This window comes from Danio rerio, chromosome 9 (genome assembly GCF_052040795.2).
Source record: "Danio rerio strain M-AB ecotype USA chromosome 9, GRCz13ab, whole genome shotgun sequence".
In the NCBI taxonomy this organism is placed as follows: domain Eukaryota; kingdom Metazoa; phylum Chordata; class Actinopteri; order Cypriniformes; family Danionidae; genus Danio; species Danio rerio.
Genome location: NC_141029.1, coordinates 45,086,206 through 45,111,794, shown reverse-complemented (window position 1 = coordinate 45,111,794; position 25,589 = coordinate 45,086,206). Strand labels below are relative to the sequence as shown.

The 25,589-nt window shown below is 35.8% G+C and overlaps 1 protein-coding gene and 1 long non-coding RNA gene across 16 annotated transcripts in view; one reads left to right on the top strand and one right to left on the bottom strand.

Annotated features, from left to right (window-relative positions):
* znf385b (zinc finger protein 385B) overlaps positions 1 to 5,059 on the top strand; it is a 299,871-nt gene extending 294,812 nt beyond the window's left edge. For 9 of the 15 annotated variants that reach the window (XM_087266091.1, XM_087266084.1, XM_087266085.1 and 6 more), the window contains one exon: positions 1,704 to 5,059. In XM_087266091.1, the coding sequence (XP_087122217.1) occupies positions 1,704 to 1,916 (213 nt within the window). In that variant the 3' untranslated portion in view covers positions 1,917 to 5,059. The remainder of the gene's footprint in view (positions 1 to 1,703) is intronic. The other 6 variants (XR_015498761.1, XR_015498762.1, XR_015498760.1 and 3 more) reach the window with 2 other exon arrangements.
* On the bottom strand, positions 4,597 to 9,526 carry LOC141376191 (uncharacterized). The gene is made up of 2 exons (XR_015499867.1): positions 7,115 to 9,526; positions 4,597 to 5,667 (listed from the first exon to the last, which is right to left on the bottom strand). It is a non-coding gene; the product is annotated as an uncharacterized LOC141376191 (long non-coding RNA).
* Positions 9,527 to 25,589: the final 16,063 nt, after the last annotated feature.

The window sequence follows — 25,589 nt, the reverse complement described above, 5'->3', positions numbered from 1 at the left end:
TCTGCGCCACTGCCTCGCCCTAATAATATTAGTATTCACAATAATATTAATAGTAGTTGTATATGTTTTATTATTTACAATATGTTATTCTTAAAATATTTTCATTAGTAAATATTCATTGCTGGTTCGAGTCCCGGCTGGGCAGTTGGCATTCCTGTGTGGAGTTTGCATGTTCTCCTCAGGCTCCAGTTTCCCCCACAGTGCAAAGACATGCGGTATAGGTGAATTAAGTAAACTAAATCGGCCATAGTGTATGAGTGCGAATGGCTGTGTATGGGTGTTTCCCAGTACTGGGTTGCGGCTGAAAGGGCATCTGCTTTGTAAAACATATGCTGGATAAGTTGGCAGTTCACTCCTGATGAATAAAGTGGTGACTCCTGATGAATAAAGGGACTAAATCTAATGAAAATGAATGAATAATAAGAATATTTATAATAATATTTATAATAATAAAAATGTTAACAGTTATTAATTTTTATTACAGATAAGAAAGGGGATTGTTGTCATTAGAAAATAATATATTTATAAAATGTATTGGTATATAAATGGTATTCTTATTCTTTCTCTTCTACTAATTATTATTAAAAATGGTCTTATACTTTTGTTCTTCATCATATTTTTATTATTATTTATAAATATTAAATTAATAAAGGTATTAGTATAATTTTTTAATAAAATTATTTTTATCATCAGTAAAGTAAAAAAAGTTCTTATTAAATTCTTATTTAATTTAATTTACTTAACTTAATTTCTTTTTATTATTATTTTTTAGTATCATTTTTATCAGTATCTTTTTTTATTAAAATGATTTTTATCATCAGTAAAGTATAAAAATATTTAAAAATGTCTTATTAAATTCTTAAACTAATAAATGTATTAGTATCATTTTTTTTACCATTAGTAAAGTATAAAAATATAAAAAATATTAAAAATGGTCTTCTTACATTCTTGTTCTTCATCATCTTTTTTTTTTATCATTTTCAGTATCATTTTATCAGTATCTTTTTTTATTAAAATGAGTTTTTATCATCAGTAAAGGATAAAAATATTTTAAAATGTTTTATTAAATGCTTATTCTTCATCATCTATTTTTTATCATTTTCAGTATCATTTTATCAGTATCTTTTTTTTATTAAAATGAATTTTTATCATCAGTAAAGTATAAAAATATAAAAAAATGTTTTATTAAATGCTTATTCTTCATCATCTTTTTATTATAATTTCAAAGTAATAAACTAATAAATGTATTAGTATCATTTTTTATTAAATTGTATTTTTTATCATCAGTAAAGTATAAAAATATACATATACTAAAATAGTCTCATTCTCATTCTTCATCATATTCATCATCATTTTTTTAAATATTAAACTTATGAATGTACTATGATCATTTTTTATCAAAAATGTTAGTTTTTTTTTATTAGTTTTATAATTTTTTTTCTTTTTTGTTTTTGCTCATAATTGACTATTATTAATATGCTTCTAATTGCAAATCTCTTTTTTTTTTTATTCATCACACTTCAGAAGTGCACGGTGTATGCAGACTGCATGGTTAATAACATCAGACTCCTGTAATTAAATATCACTCTAGGCCTTATAATCACTGTCTCTTCAATTAATTACACAGCCCTAATTTCTTTATTGACATGGACACCGTTCTTCCTCCTCCATCGAGTGATTCAGTGTTTTTCTTTTTCCTCCAGGCCAAACTCGCCCTGCAGAATGACTTGGTGAAGCCCATTTCACCAGCCTTCCTCCCGTCACCCTTCTCTACGACCACAGTCCCGTCCATCTCTCTCCACCCTCGCCCCAACACCTCCATCTTCCAGACGGCTTCACTTCCGCACTCGTTTCTCCGTGCCGCTCCCGGACCCATTCGACCCACTACCGGCTCCATCCTCTTTGCGCCTTACTGAGCGGCTGGATATTGAAACAGTGGTGTATTTATTGAAACTTTATCCTCAACTGTCCTCACCATCACGAAAACCCAATAAGGATATCGTCTTCGTGAGGACTTTTGCATTTAAAAATTAAAAAAAAAAAATCAACAAAAAAAATGGTTCCACTTTAAGTTAAATGACCTTAACTACCGTGTGCTTAGATTTAAGTTCATAAGTTGGTACAACCCTGCTGAAAAAAAACAGCTTTAACCAGCCTGGGCTGGTTTTAGCTGGTTGACCAGAAGTGCGTTTGCGAAACCATCGGTAGCCAACTAAGGTCGCAAGTTCTGTTATTACTTACATAGTTTGTTGATTGGGCATTTCCCAAATCCATCGTTCCAACGAACATTTGCAAACTTGCATGCTTGCAACCACACCTCTTGAGCTGAAAATAGAAGCATAGTTCCTGGTTGTGTTCTATTTCCAGTTATCCCCCCTATGCCCTATTCATATCGAACCTCCCAACATTTAAACTTGGAGTGATTTAAAAATTAAAACTTTAAAGTCATCTCTCTTAGATGCTTTCCAAGTATTTTTACCGTTCACTTTTAGCAATCTTTATTTTGACAATTGCGTTAATTTGTGTTAATAATTTGCGTATGCAAACCTGAGGAGATTTCTTCGCATGAAAGACCCTTAAATTCAATTAAATATGAAAAAAATGTTTAGACAAAATGATGGACAGGGAACTGAACTAAGCAACATAACAGTTCATTAATGAAGAAGTAGGATGTCCCAAAACTTACATACTCTCTGTTACACACTCAAAAGTATTTTGGGATGTTGTATAAGTAGCAAGATTGGGACGTCACGCAATCATTAATGTTTAATGATCTTACTTACAATCCCCTGCTGCTAAAGAATATTTGAATAAACCTGATTAAAAATGGGGCATTTATACCATTAAGCTACAGCGAGTCATATTTATCAATGTACTGCCTTTATATCCATGCTGTCGTTTTTGTCTCGCTTGTGTTTTAGCATTCAGCAGGCATGATGTCATGAGATGTCAACATGATGTCAGATTGACGTTGTACCCCAACACCGTGGGGATGTTGTATTTTGTATGGAAATGAAAAGCAGGTTGAGGTCAGAACTAAAAGTCAGGCCGACGTCAATGTCCAACGTCCAACCTTAAATCAACCAAATATCTAATGATGTTACAGTTTGACATTGTGTGGACGTTACCACTATGACGTCTATCAGATGTTGGATTTTGGTTGCTACACCCGATGAATAAATGTCAGTATTTGGACTCAATATGATGCTGGGTTTAAGTAACAGTAATAACAGTAGTAATGTGCATGGATCAGTTTTAACCAATGGCTGTTTTAAGTAGGTGTACAACAACTAGAGGTCGCGTTAACCGAATATTTTCCGTCATTGACGGATTCTTTTCAGCAATGACGGAAAGGTGATCCGTCATTTTGACTTATTATGCTGAGGGTGATCTATTGTAATTTGTAGCTAACTGTAATTCCCACTCCTGTCCAGCTGATGGCGATTATCCTTGTTTTGTGTCCTCTATGTCACCGCTGCGCTGCATACAGTTGCAAAAATCTCACAACAGCCGAGTGTGAGAAGTTTCTTTAAACGGACAAATAGATGTGATATTAATAATAAAGGGGAACAAAGAGAAAGGGATGCTGTGGACGATGAAGAAAAAACAGACAAAAATCCTCAGCACCGACAGCTGTCACGAAACAACCCAGCGGCAGCAAGGAGGTCAGATGGTTTGGAGTGCGTTGTGAGCACTACCGAACGTAGAGGGGTGCAGAAGGAGCGCATGCTGTAGTATTTTTTGAAGGATCGGGAAATCCCACATTCAGAGAATCCAGCAAACTTGGTTCTGATCACAGCCTTAGGAGGAATGTTTCCTAACTACAAAACGCTGGCTGAAGTGGCGCTAGTCGACTTTCCGAGGCAAAGACACAGAATTTAATGACAACTGCCTCTGCATCAGTCTCCCTTGATGCGTTTGATTACGCACAGGCAAGCACCCAGTTCAGGTCAACGCAGGAGGAAGATATGAGTTAAGGCAGATAGGACTTATTGTTCATTTGTCAAATAAATAAATGAATAATTTAGCCTATATGCTCATCATGCGAGTTGATTATTAAAATATGAATGAAAAAAGTGGGTAGAAAGTCTGCAAATTAAATAACGATCAATAATAGGTTATGACGGGAATTTTACAACCCTCTCCATCAAAATGACAGACAATGAGAAAGTCTAACGCGACCTCTGACAATTACCCTTGGTGCTTTTAGTGTTTAAAATATCCGTCCATGTTTCCATAACACATTAAGTACATTGCTTTTATTGTTTAATGTAGGGACATAGTTAAGGGCACGTGATATAAAGTGGAACCAAAAAAAAAATAGTTGAACTGCTTCCTGAAAGACTTGAATTATCGTGGTCTTCCTTTTCAACTCAATTCAACTCAACCAACCATGGACAAGCACACGTCTTGAGGCGTTGTCGGAAACAATCCCAGATCTCACCGTAGGTGTTCAGTCAGAGGCTTGATGTTGTCAGGGAGCCTGTGATGCAGTTTTTTGGCCCGTGTGCTGTCTTGTATCGTGTAGTCAATAAGCTCAATCACCAGTACTTCAGTCCACTTTTTTCCCCCTTTTCTCTAACTGGAAACGCAGCGTTTTTCTTCTCCATGTGTGTTCGGCATCCTCCATTTTTTTTGTCATATAAATAAATTCAACCCGTTTTCATCACAAATCAAACTCTATTTTTATTTTGTGCGTGTAATAGGAAATTGTGGGCCTTTCACCTCTCTGTGATTTCCTTATTCGTCATGAGACTGGCAGATCTCTGACGATGCAATAATGTATAGATGGTTAAATATTGATATTCTCCATAGTGTATTTAATGTTTACCTACCAGGTTGCAATACTAGTTGTGTTTTATGAGCTGGGGGAGGCACTAAGAGGACTAGGTACATTATTTTTAGAGAACAAGAAAGAACAATTTCCATTCACTGAGAACTTCTTTATTTGACTGTGGAATTTCATAGTCCATAGTATATATAAATCTATGTATGTATGTATGAGAGTCTGTACATAAAGAAACTACATTTTCAATAAAATAATATATTTAATTCATGACTTCTTCATGAATTGATACTGTATGTTTCTTTTAGTCGTAATTCAATGTTTAGCTTTATAATTATGAATCATATTTTCAAACACCGTTTTTTTTTAATGATGCTGTTTCTACTGTATGTTTTGAGTTGGTTCATTGGTGCAGGAGGTTTGTTTGTTTAAATTGATTAAATCTTTCAGTGTTGTGTAATTTAATTATTGTTTTAAATGGTTTTTCATAGTCTCAAGTCTTTTTCTGTATATGTTCATCTCCTAGAAGAATGACTGATATAATTAACATGATCGTATCTCAGTTCTCTGTTTGCACAGCAAATTAATGAATCGAGAAATAATGCAGTCACGCTTTTATGCATTAGTATTAAAATCAGGAATGTGATTAGTCAGTGTGCCTTTTGCGGGCTTTAAAAGTCTAATGCTTTTTTACTGGTAATTATTCATCCTTCTTTCATTACAAATGATTATTTCATCATCTTGAGTTCAAAAATTGCTTGTGGACTCAAGAAAGCCTTTGTTTCCTGGTATTATCAATGTTAGAAATTTAATAGTTCTCTTTTTCATTTTGTTAGATATTTGTAATTTTTTAGACTCTCAAACTATTTTTTTATTTGGAGCTGTGTCACGTAGATTTGCAATTTCCATTTGTGAATCAATTTAGTCAAATTAGTTATTTTACTTGAAGAGCTAGTTCTGTGCATACTCAAGTAATGTCGTTGTGGTTACGGTTGCCTCGTTGTTTGTGTTTGGAGCTTTGTCGCATAGATTCGCAAGTTCCATTTGTGAATAAATTGACTCAAATTAACTGAGTCAAATTAATGGTTTTACTTTGAGAACTTTACTTTGAGGGCCATGAAACCCCCTCGTTTCAGCAGGGTGTTTTCACACCTCTACTTTGGAAAAAGTCAGAAAAGTGGGCGTGTCCAGCTCTGTTTAGGGGGGAGTGTCGGAGGAAGAAAAGCGGCTTGGTATGGGAGTGTCTATTTGGGTGCGCTGAATTTCAGAGTCAAAACACACAACCACAGCGGACAATGTGACTGTGTTTACATGGACATCTGTAGTCGAATTATTAGCCAAATTATTAAATGGTGGACTTTAACTGCAGTTTGGCTCTTTCATTCAGGGAATTCATTAATGTCCCTCCCGACAAACGTGATATTTGATTCGAGGCGCTGCTCTAAGCGTGTATTTTTCATGCAATGTTTGATACCGCACGGCGAATGAGAGAAAAAAAAAACTCAGCATTTCCCGGAAACTTAGATACACACGGCAGGTAGCGTCAGAAAGCCGCGTGTGTTATTCCAGTCACAAAATCCAACACGAGGTTATAGTTTGGTTGTAACTGTTAGTGCTATTGCACTCGGTGCAATAGTTTATTTGATACGAATAAAATACGAACTGAATAAACAAAGAGCACTGGTCGCTCACTTACCAAATCTGTAGAGACAGGACAATCACCAGCAACTAGAGCCGCGTCTTTATTTAGAGGAGACTACAATCTGGATCTCAGCGTTTGCAGATGAGAACAGCTCTCAGGTAAACAATAATCCTCCTTAGACACGTAAGTTATTGTTGTCGTGCGTCGCGTACACTGTTAATCCACACGTGAGTCTGCGGTCTCACAGAGACAAAATGAAAACGAAACTTAACTGCAGCAAACTATAAAAGCAACACTTCACGCTTGTTTTGCCAACACAACGTGGCGTCTTTGCCGTCTACACTGTGACAGTAATGAATATTAATGAAGTTGCACAATAGAGCGCGCTGATTGGTTTGAACCAAGCCTTACTCATGCATTAATGTATCACACTGTAAGACGTAATAAGACTCACTCTGGCACAGACGTCCAGTCTGCACGCTGGAATACAACGCTATTATGTCATGACCGTGACGCAGCTTCAAAAATTCGTTTCAAACAGGAAGTACGAATTTGCTTGAAATAACGCAAAAACAACCAATTTACACTTTTTAGTGAAATATAGGTGTCCTAATAGTGTTTTTAGCAGTGTGGGACACATATACGACTGTCAACAGCTCAAAAAATGTGTTTTGGTGTTTCGTGACCCTTTAAGGTTTTTCCCTCTAGATTATTTCCCAGCATATTTTATCATTGTATTTTTGTTTACTTATTTTTTAAAGTGCATTAGCTGCAATGAAAAACCACATTATAAATGTGTTTTTTAACTTTTTTACTTGTTCTCTAGTGTAGAGTCAAAGACTAAACGCTCCTATGTAGTGTCTGCATTAAAATTAAACCTACAAAAGTGTTTTACAGACATTGAAACCATATTAAAAACATGCAATGTGTCCTTTTTTAATGTCAAAATTAAATGAAATTTCAAAATATGAAAAAAAGTTACATTTCAAATAAAATAACATAATAAAATATTTGCTAATCATAGTGGTCATGCAAAATATATAAAAGTATTTATAAAGCCGGCAACACCAAAGCTCCAAAAATAAACATTTATTATAAAGCTTTGTGTTCGCCTTTTTAAGTGAAGAAATTAGTATTTTTGGAGCTTTGGTGTTGCCGTCTTTATGAATATTTTTGCTCTTTTTGTTGTTTGGCTGAGCACCCATTTAGATTAATATGTGTGCTTTTATTTGTTTTGTCATGCTAAGAATATATGAATATTATGTATTATAAAAAATTCTTGGATTAAGGTCTGCTGACTGTAGAGATCGATTGAGTACAGTGAACCTATTTTCCTGTTCAAGAAACTAGTCTGAGATGATTCACGCTTTATAACATGGTGCATTATCCTGCTGGAAGTAGCCATCAGAATATGGGTACACTGTGGTCATAAAGGGAAAGACATGGTCAGCAACAATACTCAGGTAGGCTGTGGCATGGACACGATGTTCAGTTGGTTCTAATGGGCCCAAAGTATGACTTAAAAATATCCCCCACACCATTACACCACCACTAGCAGCCTAAACCATTGATACAAGGCATGATGGATCCATGCTTTCTTATTGGTGACGCCAAATTCTGACCCTATCATGCGAATGTTGCAGCAGAAATTGAGACTCATCAGACCAGGCAATGTTTTTCAAATTTTTCTATTGTCCAATTTTGGTGACCCTGTGTAAATTGTAGCCTCAGTTTCCTATTCTTAGCTGACAGGAGTGGCACCAGTGTGCTCTTCTGCTGCTGTAGCCCATCCGCCTCCAGATTCAACATGTTCAGTGCTATTCTGCAGGCCTCGGTTGTAACGAGTGGTTATTTTTAGTTACTGTTGCCTTTCTATCAGCTACAACCAGTCTGACCATTCTCCTCTGACCTCTAGCATCAACAAAGCATTTGCGCCCACAGAACTTCCACTCACTGGATATTTTCTCTTTTTAAGCCCATTCTCTGTAAACACTAGAGATTGTTGTGCATGAAAATCCCAGTAGATCAGCAGTTTCTGAAATCAGCCTGTCTGGCACCAACAACCATGCCACGTTTAAAGACACTTAAATCCCCTTTCTTTCCCATTCTGATGCTCTGTTTGAACTGTGCAGATTGTCTTGACCATGCCTAAATCCATTGAGTTGCTGCCATGTGATAGGCTGATAGAAATTTGCATTAACGAGCTGTTGGACAGGTGTACCTAATAAATTGACCGGTGAGTATATATTATCTTCTGCATGAAAGTTTTGGTATTTGAATTATTGCTAAACTGAATGACATTTTAGTCGATGTGTTCAGTAGAGTAAATCAAATGCTATCAATTCTTTTCTTTTTTTATGCAAATTCATATAAATTTGTTTGATCCCATTTGTGCATTTTATTATGATTTTCTCCTCTCCTAATGAGGGTGATTGGTAAGGATTGATGCCATGAATACTTTTAATTAAAATTGTAAGAATTTGTAAGAATTAGGTACTTTTTTGACAATACATGCATAGCTATTGAACATGTCACCATTTTTCTCAGTAAACATTTATAAAAGTGTCATTGACTTGAAATTTTCTCCAGATGCTGGTATCAACCAAAGAAATCTATATACGCAGAGTAAACAAATGTAGTTTACAAATTAAGTTATGCATAATAAAATTAAATGATGCAGGGAAATAGTATTGAACACACGAAAAAAGGGAGGTGTAGCAAGGCAGTGAAAGCCCAGACAGCAGCTGAAATCAAGCTGTAGAATGGCCCAGCCAATCCCCTGACCTGAATCCAATAGAAAATACAAAATTCGCGGTGGCGCACTAGGTAGTGCTGTCGCCTCACAGCTAGAAAGTAGCTGGTTCGAGCATCAGCTGTTGGCATTTCTGTGTGAAGTTTCCCCCATAGTCTAAAGACATGTGGTACAGGTGAATTGGGTAGGCTAAATTGTCCTTAGTGTATAAGTGTGAATGAGTGTGTATGAATGTTTCCCAGAGATAGGTTGCAGCTGGAAGGGCATCCGCTGTGTAAAACATATGCTGGAAAAGTTGGCGATTCATTCCACTGTGGCGACCCCAGATTAATAAAGGGACTAAGCCAAAAAGAAAATGAATGAATGAAAAAAAACACACCTGAGCAGTGCATGTGACTTTGTTTTCCATATGAGAGGAGTCTTTAATCTGTCATCATTAAAAAAGCCTAGTGGTTTAGTTCTTTCTCCTCATGTCATTCCGTTGTTATTACACATTATTTTATTTTTATGTATGTATTATTTTGTTTTTTGTTTTTTCCAAAATCTGGTTCAATCCCATGTCAACAGCTCCTTTAGAAATATTATTCCCAGGAAAAAACATGACGGGTTCAATTTCCCTCACTGTGAAAGAGTTACATTTCCTCTTGAGATCAGCTTGCTAGCTAAATCAAACATCAGATTTGACTGACACACTATCTAATCATCATTCTTTGCTTAGAAAAATTTAAATGTTCACAAATACGAAACGGGAAATACTCCATTCAGTTTAAAATTAAAACAAATATTACACTTTTATTGATGATTGAGAAGTCCTTTTCAAGTCGACATTGAGAAAACATTTGTGTGTCAAGCACATGTGTCAATGCTATTTGTGTTTGTTGTGGCATTTCGATTCAGCAGTTTGCTATTTCTGCCATATTGTGTCTTCATTTGTCATCATAATTTGCCTGTGATTATGCATGTAATGACAAGTGCAATAAGTGGCGGATCAGGACGTGTGATTGCTGCTATAACGCCATTGGCCTTCACCTCTGCTTTTCACAGGGATTGTGATATTAATGCCGGCTGACAGATGTCCGGCTCTCAGAGAGACGCTCAATCCTTCTGACAGACTCCTTCAAACCCTGGGATGAGGCGGTCAAAAACAACAGTTCAGCGGGTACAAAACACCCCCTGCCCTGCAGCACTGTCACCCTTGGCATTAATAAAATGAAGGTGCTACATTCCTTCTACAGGACTTTTAGAGATGTAAGTCTTGGGTTCAATTTCACGATGGCTTAAAGAAAAGACAGTCTCAGTTTACCAGGGGAAGAAAGCGGCCATGCAGCAGACAAACCCACAAGAAATTACTTTGAGAATAGATTCCTCTTCTTTCTCATTTTTGCTTCTAACATTTCATTCTGTGCTTTACTTTAGGACTTACCTGCAGTAGATCTGTCCAAGTCTGGAGACCTGTAGCTGGCAGATATTCACTCTCAGAAGTGAGTATTCATATGGGGATTTTTTGTCTATGGGGATTAGAAAAATCAGTTCTGTGATTTCGCAAATTGCACATAAGATACAGTCAATCGCATTATAATCAACTACCTCAAGACATGTCGATTTATATTTGCATCAAAATGTTTGAAAGCATTAAAAGTGTCCAAGAAGATGTCCAAAATCTTTACACGCATTGACCCAGAGACTGTTAAGATATATGTCACTGATGAGATGACAGCCATTTACTGTATGATGACTAAAATGGCCTTAAACACCCAGCAGGCACAAGACGTCAACACGACACCAGATTGACGTTGTACCTTTCTTGGGGTCATTGCATTTTGTTTGAAAATGAAAAAGACTTCAGAACCCAACATTCAACCTAAAATCAACCAAATATCAATGTCTAATGACGTTACAGCTTGATGTTGTGGACGTTACGACTATGAAGTCTATCAGTTATCAGGTTTAGGTTGCCTTAATAAATGTCAGTATTTGACGTCTATATGACGTTGGTTTAAGATGTTGGCTCAATGATGGATTTTGATCACTTTCCAACACAACCTAAATCAACCAAATATCAACGTCATTTCATGTCTTTTTTTCACGCCCTAAATCTAACCTAATATTCATGTATTATGACGTTGTGTGCCTACTGAGTAATCACTAAATGCACTACAGAATGTTACTTTTACAGACATCCACAAATTATGTGTACATTTTTACAGCATACAACTCGCTACTACTCTTGAGTACTTTTGATGGGCTACTTTTTAATCTTACTTTGAGTAATACAACATTTTTTCTACTTGCACTAGATTTTTAGACTAGTAATAGTACTTTTACTTAAGTAGGAATTTTTAGTACTCTTTCCACCACTGGAGACCACTTACAATGTCATTTGTATATATATATATATATATACAGTTGAAGTCAGAATTATTAGCCCCCATGAATTAATAGACTGCTTGTTTATTTTTTTCCTCAATTTACTGTATGTTTAACAGAGAGAAGATTTTTTTCGACACATTTCTAAACATAATAGTTGTAATAACTCATCTCTAATAATATATTTATTTTCTCTTTACCATGATGACAGTAAAATAATATTTTACTAGATATTTTTCAAGACACTTCTATACAGATTAAAGTGACATTTAAAGGCTTACCTAGGTTAATTAAGGTAACTAGGCAGGTTAGGATAATTAGGCAAGTTATTGTATAACGATGGGTTGTTCTGTAGACTTTCGAGAAAAAAAATATAGCTTAAAGGGGCTAATAATTTTGTCCCTAAAATAGTGTTTAAAAAATTTAAAAAGACTTTTAAAATACGACTTTTTCCAGAAGATAAAATATTATCAGAAAATTTCCTTGCTTTGTTAAACAGCATTTTGAAAATATTTTAAAAAGAAGAAAAAAAAATTGAAGGGGGCTAATAATTCTGACTTTAACTATATATATATATGTCATATATATGTATATATATGTATATATATATATATATATATATATATATATATATATGTATATATATGTATGTATATATATATGTATATATATGTATATATATATATATATATGTATATATATGTATATATATATATATATATATGTATATATATATATATATATATATATATATATATATATATATACATATATATATATATATATATATATGTGTATATATATATATATGTATATATATATATATATATATATATATATATATATATATATATATATATATATATATATATATATATATGTATATATATATATATATATATATATATATATATATATATATATATATATATATATATATATATATATACATATATATACATATATATATATATATATATATATATATATATATATATACATATATATACATATATATGACATATATATATATAGTTAAAGTCAGAATTATTATAATATATATATATATTAGTTGGTCAGAATTATTAGCCCACCCCTCTTTTTTTTTCTTTTTTAAAATGTTTAACAGGGCAAGGACATTTTAACAGTATATCTGATAATATTTTTTTCTTCCGGAGAAATTCTTATTTGTTTTATTTCAGCTAAAATAAAAGCAGTTTTAAAAAATTTTAACACTATTTTAGGGTCAAAATTATTAGCCCCTTTCAGCTATATTTTTTTGATAGTCTACAGAACAAATCATTCTTATACAATAACTTGCCTGAATACCCTAACCTGCCTAGTTAACCTAATTAACCTATTTAAGCCTTTAAATGTCACTTTAAGCTGCATAGAAGTTACTTGAAAAATATCTAGTCAAATATTATTTACTGTCATCATGGCAAAGATAAAATAAATCAGTTATTATTAGAAATGAGTTATTAAAACTATTATGTTTAGAAATGTGTTGAAAAAAATCTTCTCTCCGTTAAACAGAAATTGGGGAAAAAACAAGCAGGAGGCTAATAATTCTGACTTCAACTGTAGGTAAATTACAATTATACGTGTATACAAATAAAGAAATAAATTAAGAGCATTACAGGAAACCTAACCCTAATCAGAGTCAATAGATAAGTTCTTTATGTAGTACCAACCATCTGACACATTTTTGTTGTTTGACAAATGTAAAGATTTGAGCGGTGAGCTTTCTAGACTGCACATATTGTAACACAAAGTTCATTTCTGACATCACTGTTGAGGTTGTCTGACTTTGACAGTAATATGTTTGGGTTGTGTGTGTTTTATTCTGTAACTTCGATGCCCAGGAAAGTGCAAAAATGAATCCCAATAGCAAAGAAGAGTCATTTTTGAGAAGAATAGGCTCGGTATGGAGCGAGTGATTGGAAACCGCCTGGTCTCATCAGTTTCACAATAGCTTTTTGTCTATTTTTTTGAATGTTTTTCATAATGTTTTTTTTTCCTTTTCCTACTGGCAGAAAGGTACTGTGACTGCTGATCCAGAAAGAGGATTTGATAAAAGGAATTGACGATTTTCCAGACATTTCATCCACAAAAACATTCACCTATAATAGGTCTGTAAAGTACATCCAAAAACGCTCTTGTTTGTCACATAATATGTTAAACACAATGTACATGATGTTCTCCGTTGAATCGTACTGTGTTTCTGATGCAGCAGCCAGCTCATTTTAACAGCCCCAGTTATTTCATCTCATTTTCAAGTATTGAGAGAGCGTTTTACATCAAATTCAACAAGTTGGGATTAAGCTGTAACTTTAGAGTCAGTCATTTCAGTTAATAAGGCTCTGAGAGTGTAGGATAGATTGTGCTAGATGCTTATATAGTTACACACACCATTCTTCTGTCTATGTATAGGTTCTGTAATCGCTGTTAAAAAAAGAAGAGGGATTATTGTCAGCGGATATCGGCGTCCCGTTCCCTCCAAAAATACATAAAGAGCCGCTGGCGGTCAACTAATGAAATCTAATACTCATCCGCTAATGTTGGCTAACTGTAAATCCTCCTGATGGACAGTCCAGGTTTATTTGAGCATGTGGTCTTCTGTGTTTCAGCTGGACAGAAATGCTTTTCTGTAGCGTATAAATCAGCTGTTGAGATCATTACATGGACACAACATTGAGCCTCAGAGACTGAATCTGTGAAAAAGTTCAGCTTTGTCGCCAGGCTCAAATGAAAGGGCAGCTAATCCTCACTGTTTGCTCAGCATTTCAATTAGGACTCAAATCATTTGCTTAGGACAGGATCTGGTGGGAAGTAATACTCTCCATCTCCTGTGGCCCTCGCTGACATATCGAAGAAATGTTATTGCTCAGAGGTTGTGATCACTCAGGAGTTAGTTTATGACTTTTAAAATATCAGGTTTTGTTTTTTTAATCCTTTCAGGTGCATAAATGCATGAAATTTAGTGCATTATTAATATACAGAAGAGCTGTGGTATTACTTTATATGCAGTAGAGATCTATATTAGAAAACAACCTAAAATGTACATTTCAAGGTCGCTGATTGGTCTTATTAAACGTTTTTTTTTCTCTTCATTTAAGATTTTAGTCTTCCTGTATTGAAATATGATAAATGGAAATATATGCACATTACATATCTGACACACACTAGTTCATATCTGGAGTTTTGGTAGTAAAGTGATATGGCTGTTTATGTACCATTGGGAGGCATGTGTTGGCACAAGGCTGCAGGCCGAGTGCCTTTGTCCCAACAGTGACAATATATGGCCAAATTGCACTGCTAGCAGTGTAATATTGCTTTTATTCAATAGTTTGACGGCATAATTGTGTATATAAAAAAGAAAAGCAAACACACAGTGTGTAAAAATCCTTTTGTAAGAGGAACTACTACCATTCATTCACATCTGCAGCTAAAATCAAAACAGCAGAAACCCTTGCTACTTCACCAACGTCACTTTAGAACTATATTGAATGACTCTCTAGCGTAATGTCTGAAGTGATGACAAAACAGGTGATTTTGCTCACGTTTAAAGACTATAAGGCTGAACAGCATAAAATGCCATCAGTCTCTAGAGATTTCTCAGTATTTCTCTGTTGCAACAGAGATATTACAATAATTAAACCTGAAAAAGCTAGAGCAAAGCAAACACTATTAGATTACTATGGTATAAACACAGCACTACAACATACAAAAGAGAGAGATCAACTTAGAATATCACTTACCTGTTTTATATTTGATCAGCTGTATTCAGAAATGATGCTGAGTTTCTCCTCACAGCTAGAAGGTCACTGGTTCGAGTCCCTGCAGGGACAGTTGGCATTTCTGTGTGGTGTTTGCATGTTCTCCCTGTGTTGGTGTGGGTTTCCTCTGGGTGCTTTACTAAATAAACTAAATTGGCCGTAGTGTATGTGTGTGAATAAGTGTGTATGGATGTTTCTCAGTATCCTGTGCAAAACATGTGCTGGATATGTTGGTGGTTCATTCCACTGTGGCGACCCCTCATTTATAAAGGGACTAAGTTGAAGGAAAATAAATGAATGATTAATGTCCTGGAATAAGAAGCTGCTGGTCTCCAACATTCTTCAGAATATCTTCTTTTGTGTTCAGCTGTTAGAACCACTCAGAGTGATTAATGTTTTGAGTGAACTCTCTTTAAAAAGATTTTGTGTGTGATTTTTATCCCAGCTCCTCTTTAAACTCATTTCATTCCTATAATTCCTCTGTGCTCATATAAGCACACGGCCTACACAACTTGAAATTGCTTGTATTCAGCTCTTCTCTGACAAGCACTCTTGAAATCCTTGTGTGCCAACATGTTAACTAACTAAAGAACACGACTCTGAGGCTGTTAGACTGAATCAAGCTCACTGTCATTTACTGCAGTAAGACAGTTTCTACAAGGCCTCTTTTCTAATAAACATCAGTCAGCTCTTCAGGTCACACTATAAATTTGCTTCACAGTAAAAACACTCATGAGATGTCGTAAATGAGTCTTTGGAAAATGTATTTGGGATAGGTCGCAAGCTAATTAAATGTAGAGCTATAAAAACGGTGCTATAAAGCAACTAGCATCTTTGTACTGAGCATTTCGGATTTCTAGAAAATCAGCAGGCATTTTTCATGTGACTGCACTGGCACTGCACAATAGCTTGCTTCTTGTCAGTAAATCTTTAATGTAATTCGTTTCAATTTGTAGGACTGATCAATGCTGTTTTTTCATCATAAAATGACCTATAATATTCCAGTGCTAACCTACAGAATTACATTAAATTTCCCAATAGACCGCCTATTTACAAAGAATTGATTTCATTCAGACTTGCTGGACTTTTCTTCAGAAAATTAGATTTGTCAAATAAATTAGAGCCACATGAGAGGGGGAAACTGCAGAAACGCTGTATGTAAAGTAACTACAGCTTTAAATTATGCTAGAGAAATGTTTCAAAAATCATTCGTAAACAAATAATTAATCTGCATTCACAATTCAACAATGAATAAGCAAAGGTCAGTTCACATGGCAACCATTTTATAGCTATTTTCCACTTCATTTGTGCTATTTACAGCCAATCAAGCTACTTGAATAAGGAAAGAAAGAAAACATGAAAAGAGTAATGATGTTGATATTTAAGTATTTTAATATGTTCCATGAGGTTCAGTTTTAGTATAATGTTTTCATAACATTTTTTTGTTTGTTTGTTTTTCCTAATAATGATTTCTCTCACCTATGATTATGAGCTTTGGGTCATGACCGAAAGGACAAGATCTTGGATACAAGTGGCCGAAATTAGTTTCCTTCGAAGGGTGGCAGGGCGCACTCTTATGGATAGGGTGAGGAGCTCTGACACCCGGGAGGAGCTCGGAGTAGAGCAGCTGCTCCTCCACATCGAGAGAAGTCAGCTGAGGTGGCTCGGGCATCTGTTTCGGATGCCTCCTGGACGCCTACCTAGGGAGGTGTTCCAGGCATTTCCCACTGGGAGGAGGCCTCGGGGAAGACCCAGGACACGCTGGAGGGACTATGTCTCTCGGCTAGCCTGAGAACGGCTTGGGATCCCCCAGGAGGAGCTGGAGGAAGTGTCTGGGGAGAGGGAAGTCTGGGGTTCTGTCCTAAGACTTTTAATGCCAACCGCAGGCGTCTTTGGCTAAAAGGGAGCTGAATGAAGTGAGGTTCAAATTAAAAATGGTGGACTCTGCAGCTCTCAGGTCAGTTCACGCTATGCTGAATCATACACGTTACTCGTTTTTAATTGCAGCAATGATTTCAGCAAAAACAGTTAAATATGGTGAATTAAACTGCGGACACTGAATGCTTAGAATGAAACGTAAAAATGTAAGGTCACATATCCTGTCGTACAGGTGCAGTTCACTGTCAGACTGCAGTTGTTTTGCTTGTTGATGATTCCCCAGGCCTTGTACAGCTCTGTCTTCTTTCCTTGTCTTTGGCTAGACAGAACCTCGGTTTTTAGCACTACAAAGTTTTGAATCTGGTAATCATGGAACATTATTTCTTGCACATGACCACACTGAACAAAATTGTTGGCATCCAAAGATCTTTAGGCCTTTACTTTCTTTCTTGTTAAAACACTTGGAGCTTCAATGAGATAGTTGTATATTTGGGGTTGGATGCTTGGCCATTTGATCATATCCGATATCCATTGGGAGGGTGCTATCGAAAATGGACCTGTCAGATGAACTCCGCTCACTTTAACGTTAATTTTGCAGAATAACTGTGCTTATCACTGGGTGACAAGCTGGTTTAATACGCTGAAAGCATTATGTAAATAATATATAATATGGATTAATCAATATAATTTATTTCTAAGACAACAACAAACTCTGTACCGCATCGGATGTCATTCCCTCGCTGTAAATGTTAGCGCTCCTGTTTTTTTTCTGCCGCCTCGCTGCACACGCATCCTGATTGTTTGCAAACTGGTAATGCATCTATAGGGGAATTGGGTTGGCTAAATTGTCCATAGTGCATGTGTGTGAATGAGTATGCATGGATATTTCCCAAGCATAGGTTGCAGCTGGAAAGGCATCCGCTGTGTAAAACATATACTGGATAAGTTGGCAGTTCATTTCGCTGTGGCAACCCCAGATTAATAATGAGACTAAGCTGAAAAAGAAAATGACCGAATGATTTATGTGGAAAGACATTTGCGACCCTCATACTGAAATTATTTTTTGAAGTCCCCTGAGGTAAATGTTAGTAAAAGACAACTGCACGCGTACATCTGCAAGATGTTTTAAAGATTGTTTGATCTGGAAGACATCTGTGTGTTTAAAGATCAGATAAACATCTTACTATCAATGGGTCTACCAAATGAACATTCTGAATTTTAAAAATCTTAAAGACATGTTGTAAACGTCTTAAAATTGATGTTGAATAGATAAGCCAGCACCATAATAAATAAACATAAACATCAAATAAACAGATGTATGATATACGGGATCTAGGCTAAACGGCATTGGGAGCAGTGGTGATGTATGCCAGCTTAATGTGGGTATAAATAGCTCGGGACGAACTGAAGAGAAAGCTCTTGAGGTGGATCTATGAACCAGTCTGTGACCAAAGTGAATGGCGGATAAGGAGTAATTCAGAAGTGGCAGACCATGGTTAAGATGGCTGGGCCACTTAGAGAGATTGCACGAACAGAGCAATTGTATCCGGATGCAGCCTTTTTGATGCAAGCTGAGATTGCATTACTCAGCGATGCAATGTCAGACATAATGCACTCAATGGAGTGAGCGACGTCACTGTGACAGGTAGGGTTAGGGGTGGGGTTAGGTGAGGGCATTAAAAAGCATTGGATGCAGCTCAGATTGCACTGCACCAGATCTGCATTCAGACCCCTGTCGAACAGAGAGCTGCTAAGAAAATATACAAGCTAAAGCCGAAAGGAAGGAGACATCCTGGCAGGCCACAAAAGAGGTGGTTAGACAATGTAGAAGAAGATCTACATTTCCTAGGAGTGTGTGTTTGGAGATATCGAGCATTGGATCGGGAACGCTGGAGGCCAAGACTCTACAAGGGCCGTACCCCTGCTGGAAGAAGATACATGTGCTATCTGGGTATTTTGATTGACTAACATCATTGCATAGGAAAAGGAATCAAAGTGGTGCACATCAAATGTTATGAAAACATTACTGTAATAAAAATAATTTACAGACAAAGCATCGCTAAATTATTTTATTATTATTCAATTATTAAGTAGCTGATGAAGCATGTGTTGTCAGTTCCAGTACAATTATTAACTTTTCTTCGGCCTAAACTCTATCTCAGAGGTTACCACAGTGGAATGAACCACCAACTATTCCTGCATATGTTTAACGCAGTGCAACCTAGTATTGGCAAACACCCATACACACTCACACACTACAGCAATTTAGTTTAATTTAATTACCCATGATTTGTGCATGTCTTTGGACTGTGGGGGAAACCGGAGCATCCATTGAGAAAACCCACACAGAAATGCCAATTGGCCCAGCCACGACTCAATCTAGAGAACTTCTTACTGTGAGGCAACAGTGATAACCACTGAGCCACCGTGCTGCTCAGTTCCAGTACATTTTTCTACAAATGTGCATGTTTCTTTGTAATCTCTAAGCTCTGAAAAAAAATGACAAATTCAAAATGGCGGAAAAGTAAACTTGTTTCTGACACTGGGATTCTTCAGAAGTCAAAGCGGAAGTTTTTTCTGTTTGTCAGCAGACTCCATTTGTAAAACATTCAAAACAAAGAGTATACAGTAATAATCTGCAATGATTATAAAGAAACTTAAAGAGTAGGAGCAAAATGAGCATAAGTAAATTTGGGTCAAAGCATGGGCAGGCATGGTTTTTATTTTTATTTTTTGTGAACCTTTGGGGTTTTGAACTATAACTTAAATGCAACGTGCGACATTCAGTTGACAAAAATAGCCTGGGCTCTTTAACATACAATATCTGCCATAATTATTTTGATGATTTCACTTTATGTTCAAGAGCTTTGCAAACTGGTGATCTGGATATTTTTACAGTTTTTCCTCAGTCGCTTTGGTACATTTCTCACAACACAATTTACATTTGCACAACAGTTAATGCATTTCTCAAAACAGTTAGTACCAACTGCAAAACCTAGTTGATAACCTGCAAAAGCATGTCAATTGCTCAAAATGGATAGTTCATTCCTCAAAAGCAAGTATTGATGTCAATGAAAGTGTCAGTGTCATCAAGATGAAAAGTCCTGACACCTTTGTTTATGAACAAGATAGTCAAATGGCTTTCTCATGTTTTCATTATGACAGTTTAATCTGTAAGTTTTTTCCAATGCAAAAAAGCCAGGTTTTGGTGACACGTCCTGAAAATGCTCAAGCCAGCTCTATATTTGCACAGCGGTTTGAAAACTACAGTAAAGTTAGGCATCACTGCATTTAGTGAGGTATCTGAGTACAAGACACTGAATATGTATGTTCCACATTTTTACAGCATCTTCTCTTTACAATTGTATTTATTCACACCAAAGTGCAAAATAATAAACACACCCTTATTTACAACAAACATTAACTCCCTTTGGGTAGAGCTGTGCACAACTGTAAAAAATATTGCAGTATATATTGGATCTGAATCTACAACACACAAAGGTCTGTAAATCATTCATCAAATCGTTCAATTTAGAAGACATTTTCAGGAAAAAAAAGATTTAAATTTTTAATAAAATTAGCTTGACAGATTTCGACAACTAGTTCAACATTTTAGTATGTAATGACTTAAGTAATGAAATGAGGACTATTAGTTTTATATGGAGTGACTATTCAGCATTCACAAGTTTAGATAATGGACTGACATGACATAAGCAAATAATATTATAAACAGTAGAGATTTGTCTGAAGCATGTCCAACAGCATTTGCAATTTGTTGGAAGGAATGAGAAACTGCTACTATGATGTGCACAAATGACTAATTGATTTGAGAAATGCATGAACTGTTGTGCACATGTAAATAGTGCTGTAAGAAATGCACCAAAGCCACTGAGAAAAACTGTAACAGGCCTAAGTATCTCATGTTATTATAAACACTATATTTAACTATAGCGGCTAATTTTTCAAAACTCTTGTACATGAAACTAGTTTTTCTGCATTGCAAGATTAGATTGACACATTCAAAGAAATTCCTCCCCAAAACCCATGTATGACCATTGCTTTCTCACATACCTAATATCATGAATTATTGTCTTGGCGAGCTTTCAGCATGTGAATTCACAACTTAATGACAATATGCTAAAATGTGCTTCTGATGTGGTCATGACTGAGTCACATAATTACTGCTAATTGCGGCTATTTGAAGCATCCAGAATCCATACAGACACAGACTACAACGCCCTCTATTGACTGCATTTAGTTCATCAACTCAATATGAGTGAGTGTTTAACTTTGAACTCTACTGAGGATAGATAGATAGATAGATAGATAGATAGATAGATAGATAGATAGATAGATAGATAGATAGATAGATAGATAGATAGATAGATAGATAGATAGATAGATAGATAGATAGATAGATAGATAGATAGATAGATAGATAGATAGATAGATAGATAGATAGATAGATAGATAGATAGATAGATAGATAGATAGATAGATCTTCATTTGTGCATTGACTTTAAATCAGCTGGTGTCAAGTGTATGAAATGTTTTGCTTTCAAAATGTGTCAGCATTAAATCATGTCTTGGTACGATAGCATACATGATTCAATACTGTGGGTGTAAAGCCTAAAAAATTATCCCAATCCATGCCTAATGTATATTTTAAAATAAAGGGCCTAAATATTTTATAATAATATCGAATAATTCAAAAGCACCAGCACTTGAGGCGTCCGAAATAGGATCAGATCCAATTTAGCTGATGCCTGAGGAAAACAGCAGCACTAATGGTGGCTGGAGACACTGTCCTTGCACTTTGAGTTTCGGTAGAAACCCCTGCGCGGGGAATACAGATGCCCTGCCAGTCTGCTCTTGTCAAACGGTCCTCAGGGGTGATGGGCAGTAATTACATATCAGCACAATTACCCAACACTGCCATGAGAACAATACGCTGAGCTGGCCGTATCCTTTGCATCTGCTCATTACCGCAGTAAGCTCATTGTGTAATCCAGCAGCAACCGTTTCACTGTGGTGACTGCCTATAATTTCCTCTGCCAGTCCATTCAGTCCCATGGCTTTATTTGACCAGCTCGTTTATCATGCCAAATCATTGAAATTCTTGTTTTCAAATTGTCAACAATTTTCAAAAATGCACCAGTGGCATGCGACCTGTTCAAAATATGACCAAGTTAAAGAAATACTATTAAAAAAACTGCACCCCAATTCGCAAATATACACTTATACACTACACTACATTCTAAAAGTATGTTATTGTAAAGAAAAGTACCTGTTGAATGTGTAACAGAAAAGTATTCAACTATCCTTATTAACGGACCATTATGTTGCTTGGTTATGTCCCCTGTCAATCATCTCAACACATCATCCATATTTTTTTTCATATTTAGTTACAATTTTGGAGATGTAGCAGCAGGTTAATCTGCTATTTGCAAGTCTTTCAAGCAGAGGAATCTCCTCAGGTCTTTGGATAATGATGCATTCAGAATTAATGTCCAACCGTTAATATGTAAATAATATAATGTTTTAACAGTGTAACACTGTTATTCAATTCATTCATTTATTCATTTTCCTTCGGCTTAGTCCTTTTATTCATCAGGGGTTGCCACAGTGGAATGAACTGGCAACTAATCTAGCATATGTTTTGCACAGCGGATGCCCTTCCAGCTGCAACCCAGCACTGGGAAACATCCATACACACTCATTTTCAGATATATGGCCCATTTAGTTTTATTCAAATCACCTACAGCGCATGTCTTTGGACTGTGGCGGAAACTGAAGCACCAGGAGCAAACCCACGCAAACACGAGGAGAACATACAAACTCTATACAGAAATAAACTGACCTAGCCGGGACTTGAACCAGCAACCTTCTTGCTGTGAGGCGACAGTACTAACCACTAAGCTACCGTGTCATCATATAATATAATATAATATAATATAATATAATATAATATAATATAATATAATATAATATAATATAATATAATATAATATTTTCCAGTTCTCTAGATATTAATTAAAAGTCATTCAAACAACTTTATAGCCTCTTTACTGCTTGTTTTGACGTTGGTCTGCTCGTATTTTGTTTGCACCTTTCCCTGAGTTTGTAGTTCTAATCGAATTCACATGCAAAGCACAATGTAGGGTGGGAAATATTAGCGGTTATAGTACGAACGGTTCTACACTTCGAATTTCTATGTAGTACACCATCTGGTACCCTTTGGCATACTCTTTACCATATACACCAGTTTGGGACGTACTAATTTTTTTTTTTTTGGAATACTTTTTAGGATAGTATGCCAATTGGGACGCAGTATAGTTAGAGTTGACTTGAATCATTTTTGAATCCGTTTAGCTGATTTCTTGTTTTAGAGGGGTCACTTTTAGCTTAGCTTAGCATAATGAATTGAATCCGATTTGACCATTGTAAAATTCAGGAAATAATTACAAAATGAAAATTAAGGAAAAAAAGTAGTATTTTGTGCAATAACGGTAAATGAAAAAAATTAATCAAGAACCTCTGCTGCTGTATCGTGGCTGCACCAGTCATTTGAGAATGGGCTGTCATCTCGCGTACTGTATTTTGAATTGAATTTGGCTGTGCTTCTCATTGCATGCTGGCTACATAAATCACAGTCTCTAGAAACGTCCGTGGGACTAGGTTTTCAGAATGAGCTAGGGTTGCATATATCCTACGTCACGTTGTGGTGGGCCTCAAAATCACTGGGATTTGAGTTATATTTTAAAGTCAGGAAATTTAAAAAAGAGACCTGTTGGGTTTATATCACTCCAATATGACTGCGGACACACTATACACACAGTTCTGTCCAAACAGCTTACAAAAGTTGACTTTCATCATAGATGCCCTTTAAATAGCACACTATTCTAGGGAGCAGCCATTTCTAGTTGTGTCTAAAGGAGTAAAGTATGTGGTATCAAGGAGTAAAGCATTCAGAAACAAAACGCCATCCCTTCTGGCGCACAATTCACTCACTTTTTTCAGTCACTCCTTAAAGTGGACCATATTAGTAGCATTTGGAATAGTGAATGAGGGTAGCGACCTAGCTCTCTGGCCCGGCTCCGCAGTGAATTACGGTACATAGTTTGACCAAGTCTGGCTTGCAGGCAAGGGCCAAACATGGTTCATGTCTGGGCCAAGTTTAAGCCCATGTCTTCTTGGCCGGCTTAAAGATGGAGTCACCTCTGCCAAACCTGGGCCATGTTTGGCCCATTGGAACCTTATGCTATAGTGCCAAATGAATGCATTTAAATGAATTTGATTTGAATTAATGGGTTTGCTGACCGATTCAATATTAACAAGCAGTTAATGAGGTTTATTAAAGTAGCCAGTCACTGTAATATCTCTAACACTGAGCATTCTTATATTACACACATCTGACTTTTGCAATTTAATGCCTCAAATTGTAAAGATAGGAACAAAAGTCTGTTTCTCAATTAAATATTTTTCTTTCAGAGTCTTTGGCTCTTTATCAAGAGTGTTTTAAGGACTTTGTAGTAAGGAGTTTGTGCACGTCTGCTTTAAAGCAATCCACACTCAGTCTACAAGGACTATGTGGACAAAGCATGAAATTATTCATCTCTGACAAGTGACAACCCAAAACAGCCACAGTAGCATAGAGACTCAATGAGCAAACAGAGACATCTAGTGGCGTTTTTCTGCGCCTTTTTAAACATCGATAATTAGGCTACTCTGAGGTAATATTATTATTACCATAGCAACTGAATCTTTCCTTGCTCATCTATTTTTGGAACCCATACATTTACACCTACTTATCTTCAATTCCCTTTCATGCATTTTAAAGGGTGTACATGAGTCTAACATCAGTTAATGAGTGACATTTTAATCTAATTTGTTCGCTACACCGAATTATGTTTATTAAATCAGTACCTAAATTAAATCATAATTAACTGAACACATTTCACATATTCACCACAACATGCAGTTTAGAAATGCTCTTATTGTGGTTTACAATCATGATATTTGATCTTCTGCCAAAATCGATGAGGTTGCTAACTGAAAAATCTATTCACATAAAACTTACCAGCATATTTTACATAGCATTTACCAGCACCGCATTTTTTGTCATGTAATTGTTCTGCTAGTTTGCTGTCTGTAATACTATAGATAAGATAGTGGAGTGTAATGAACAGCATGTGGTTTTGATTGTGAAGGCAAACTCAGTGAACCTATTGGTGAGACTGACTGCAGTCAGCTAGGTTTACATAGTTTACATGCATTTATTTTCTTTTCGGCTTAGTCCCTTTATTAATCAAGGGTTGACACAGTGGAATGAACCACCAACTTATCGAGCATATGTTTTACGCAGTGGATGCCCTTCCAGCCAAA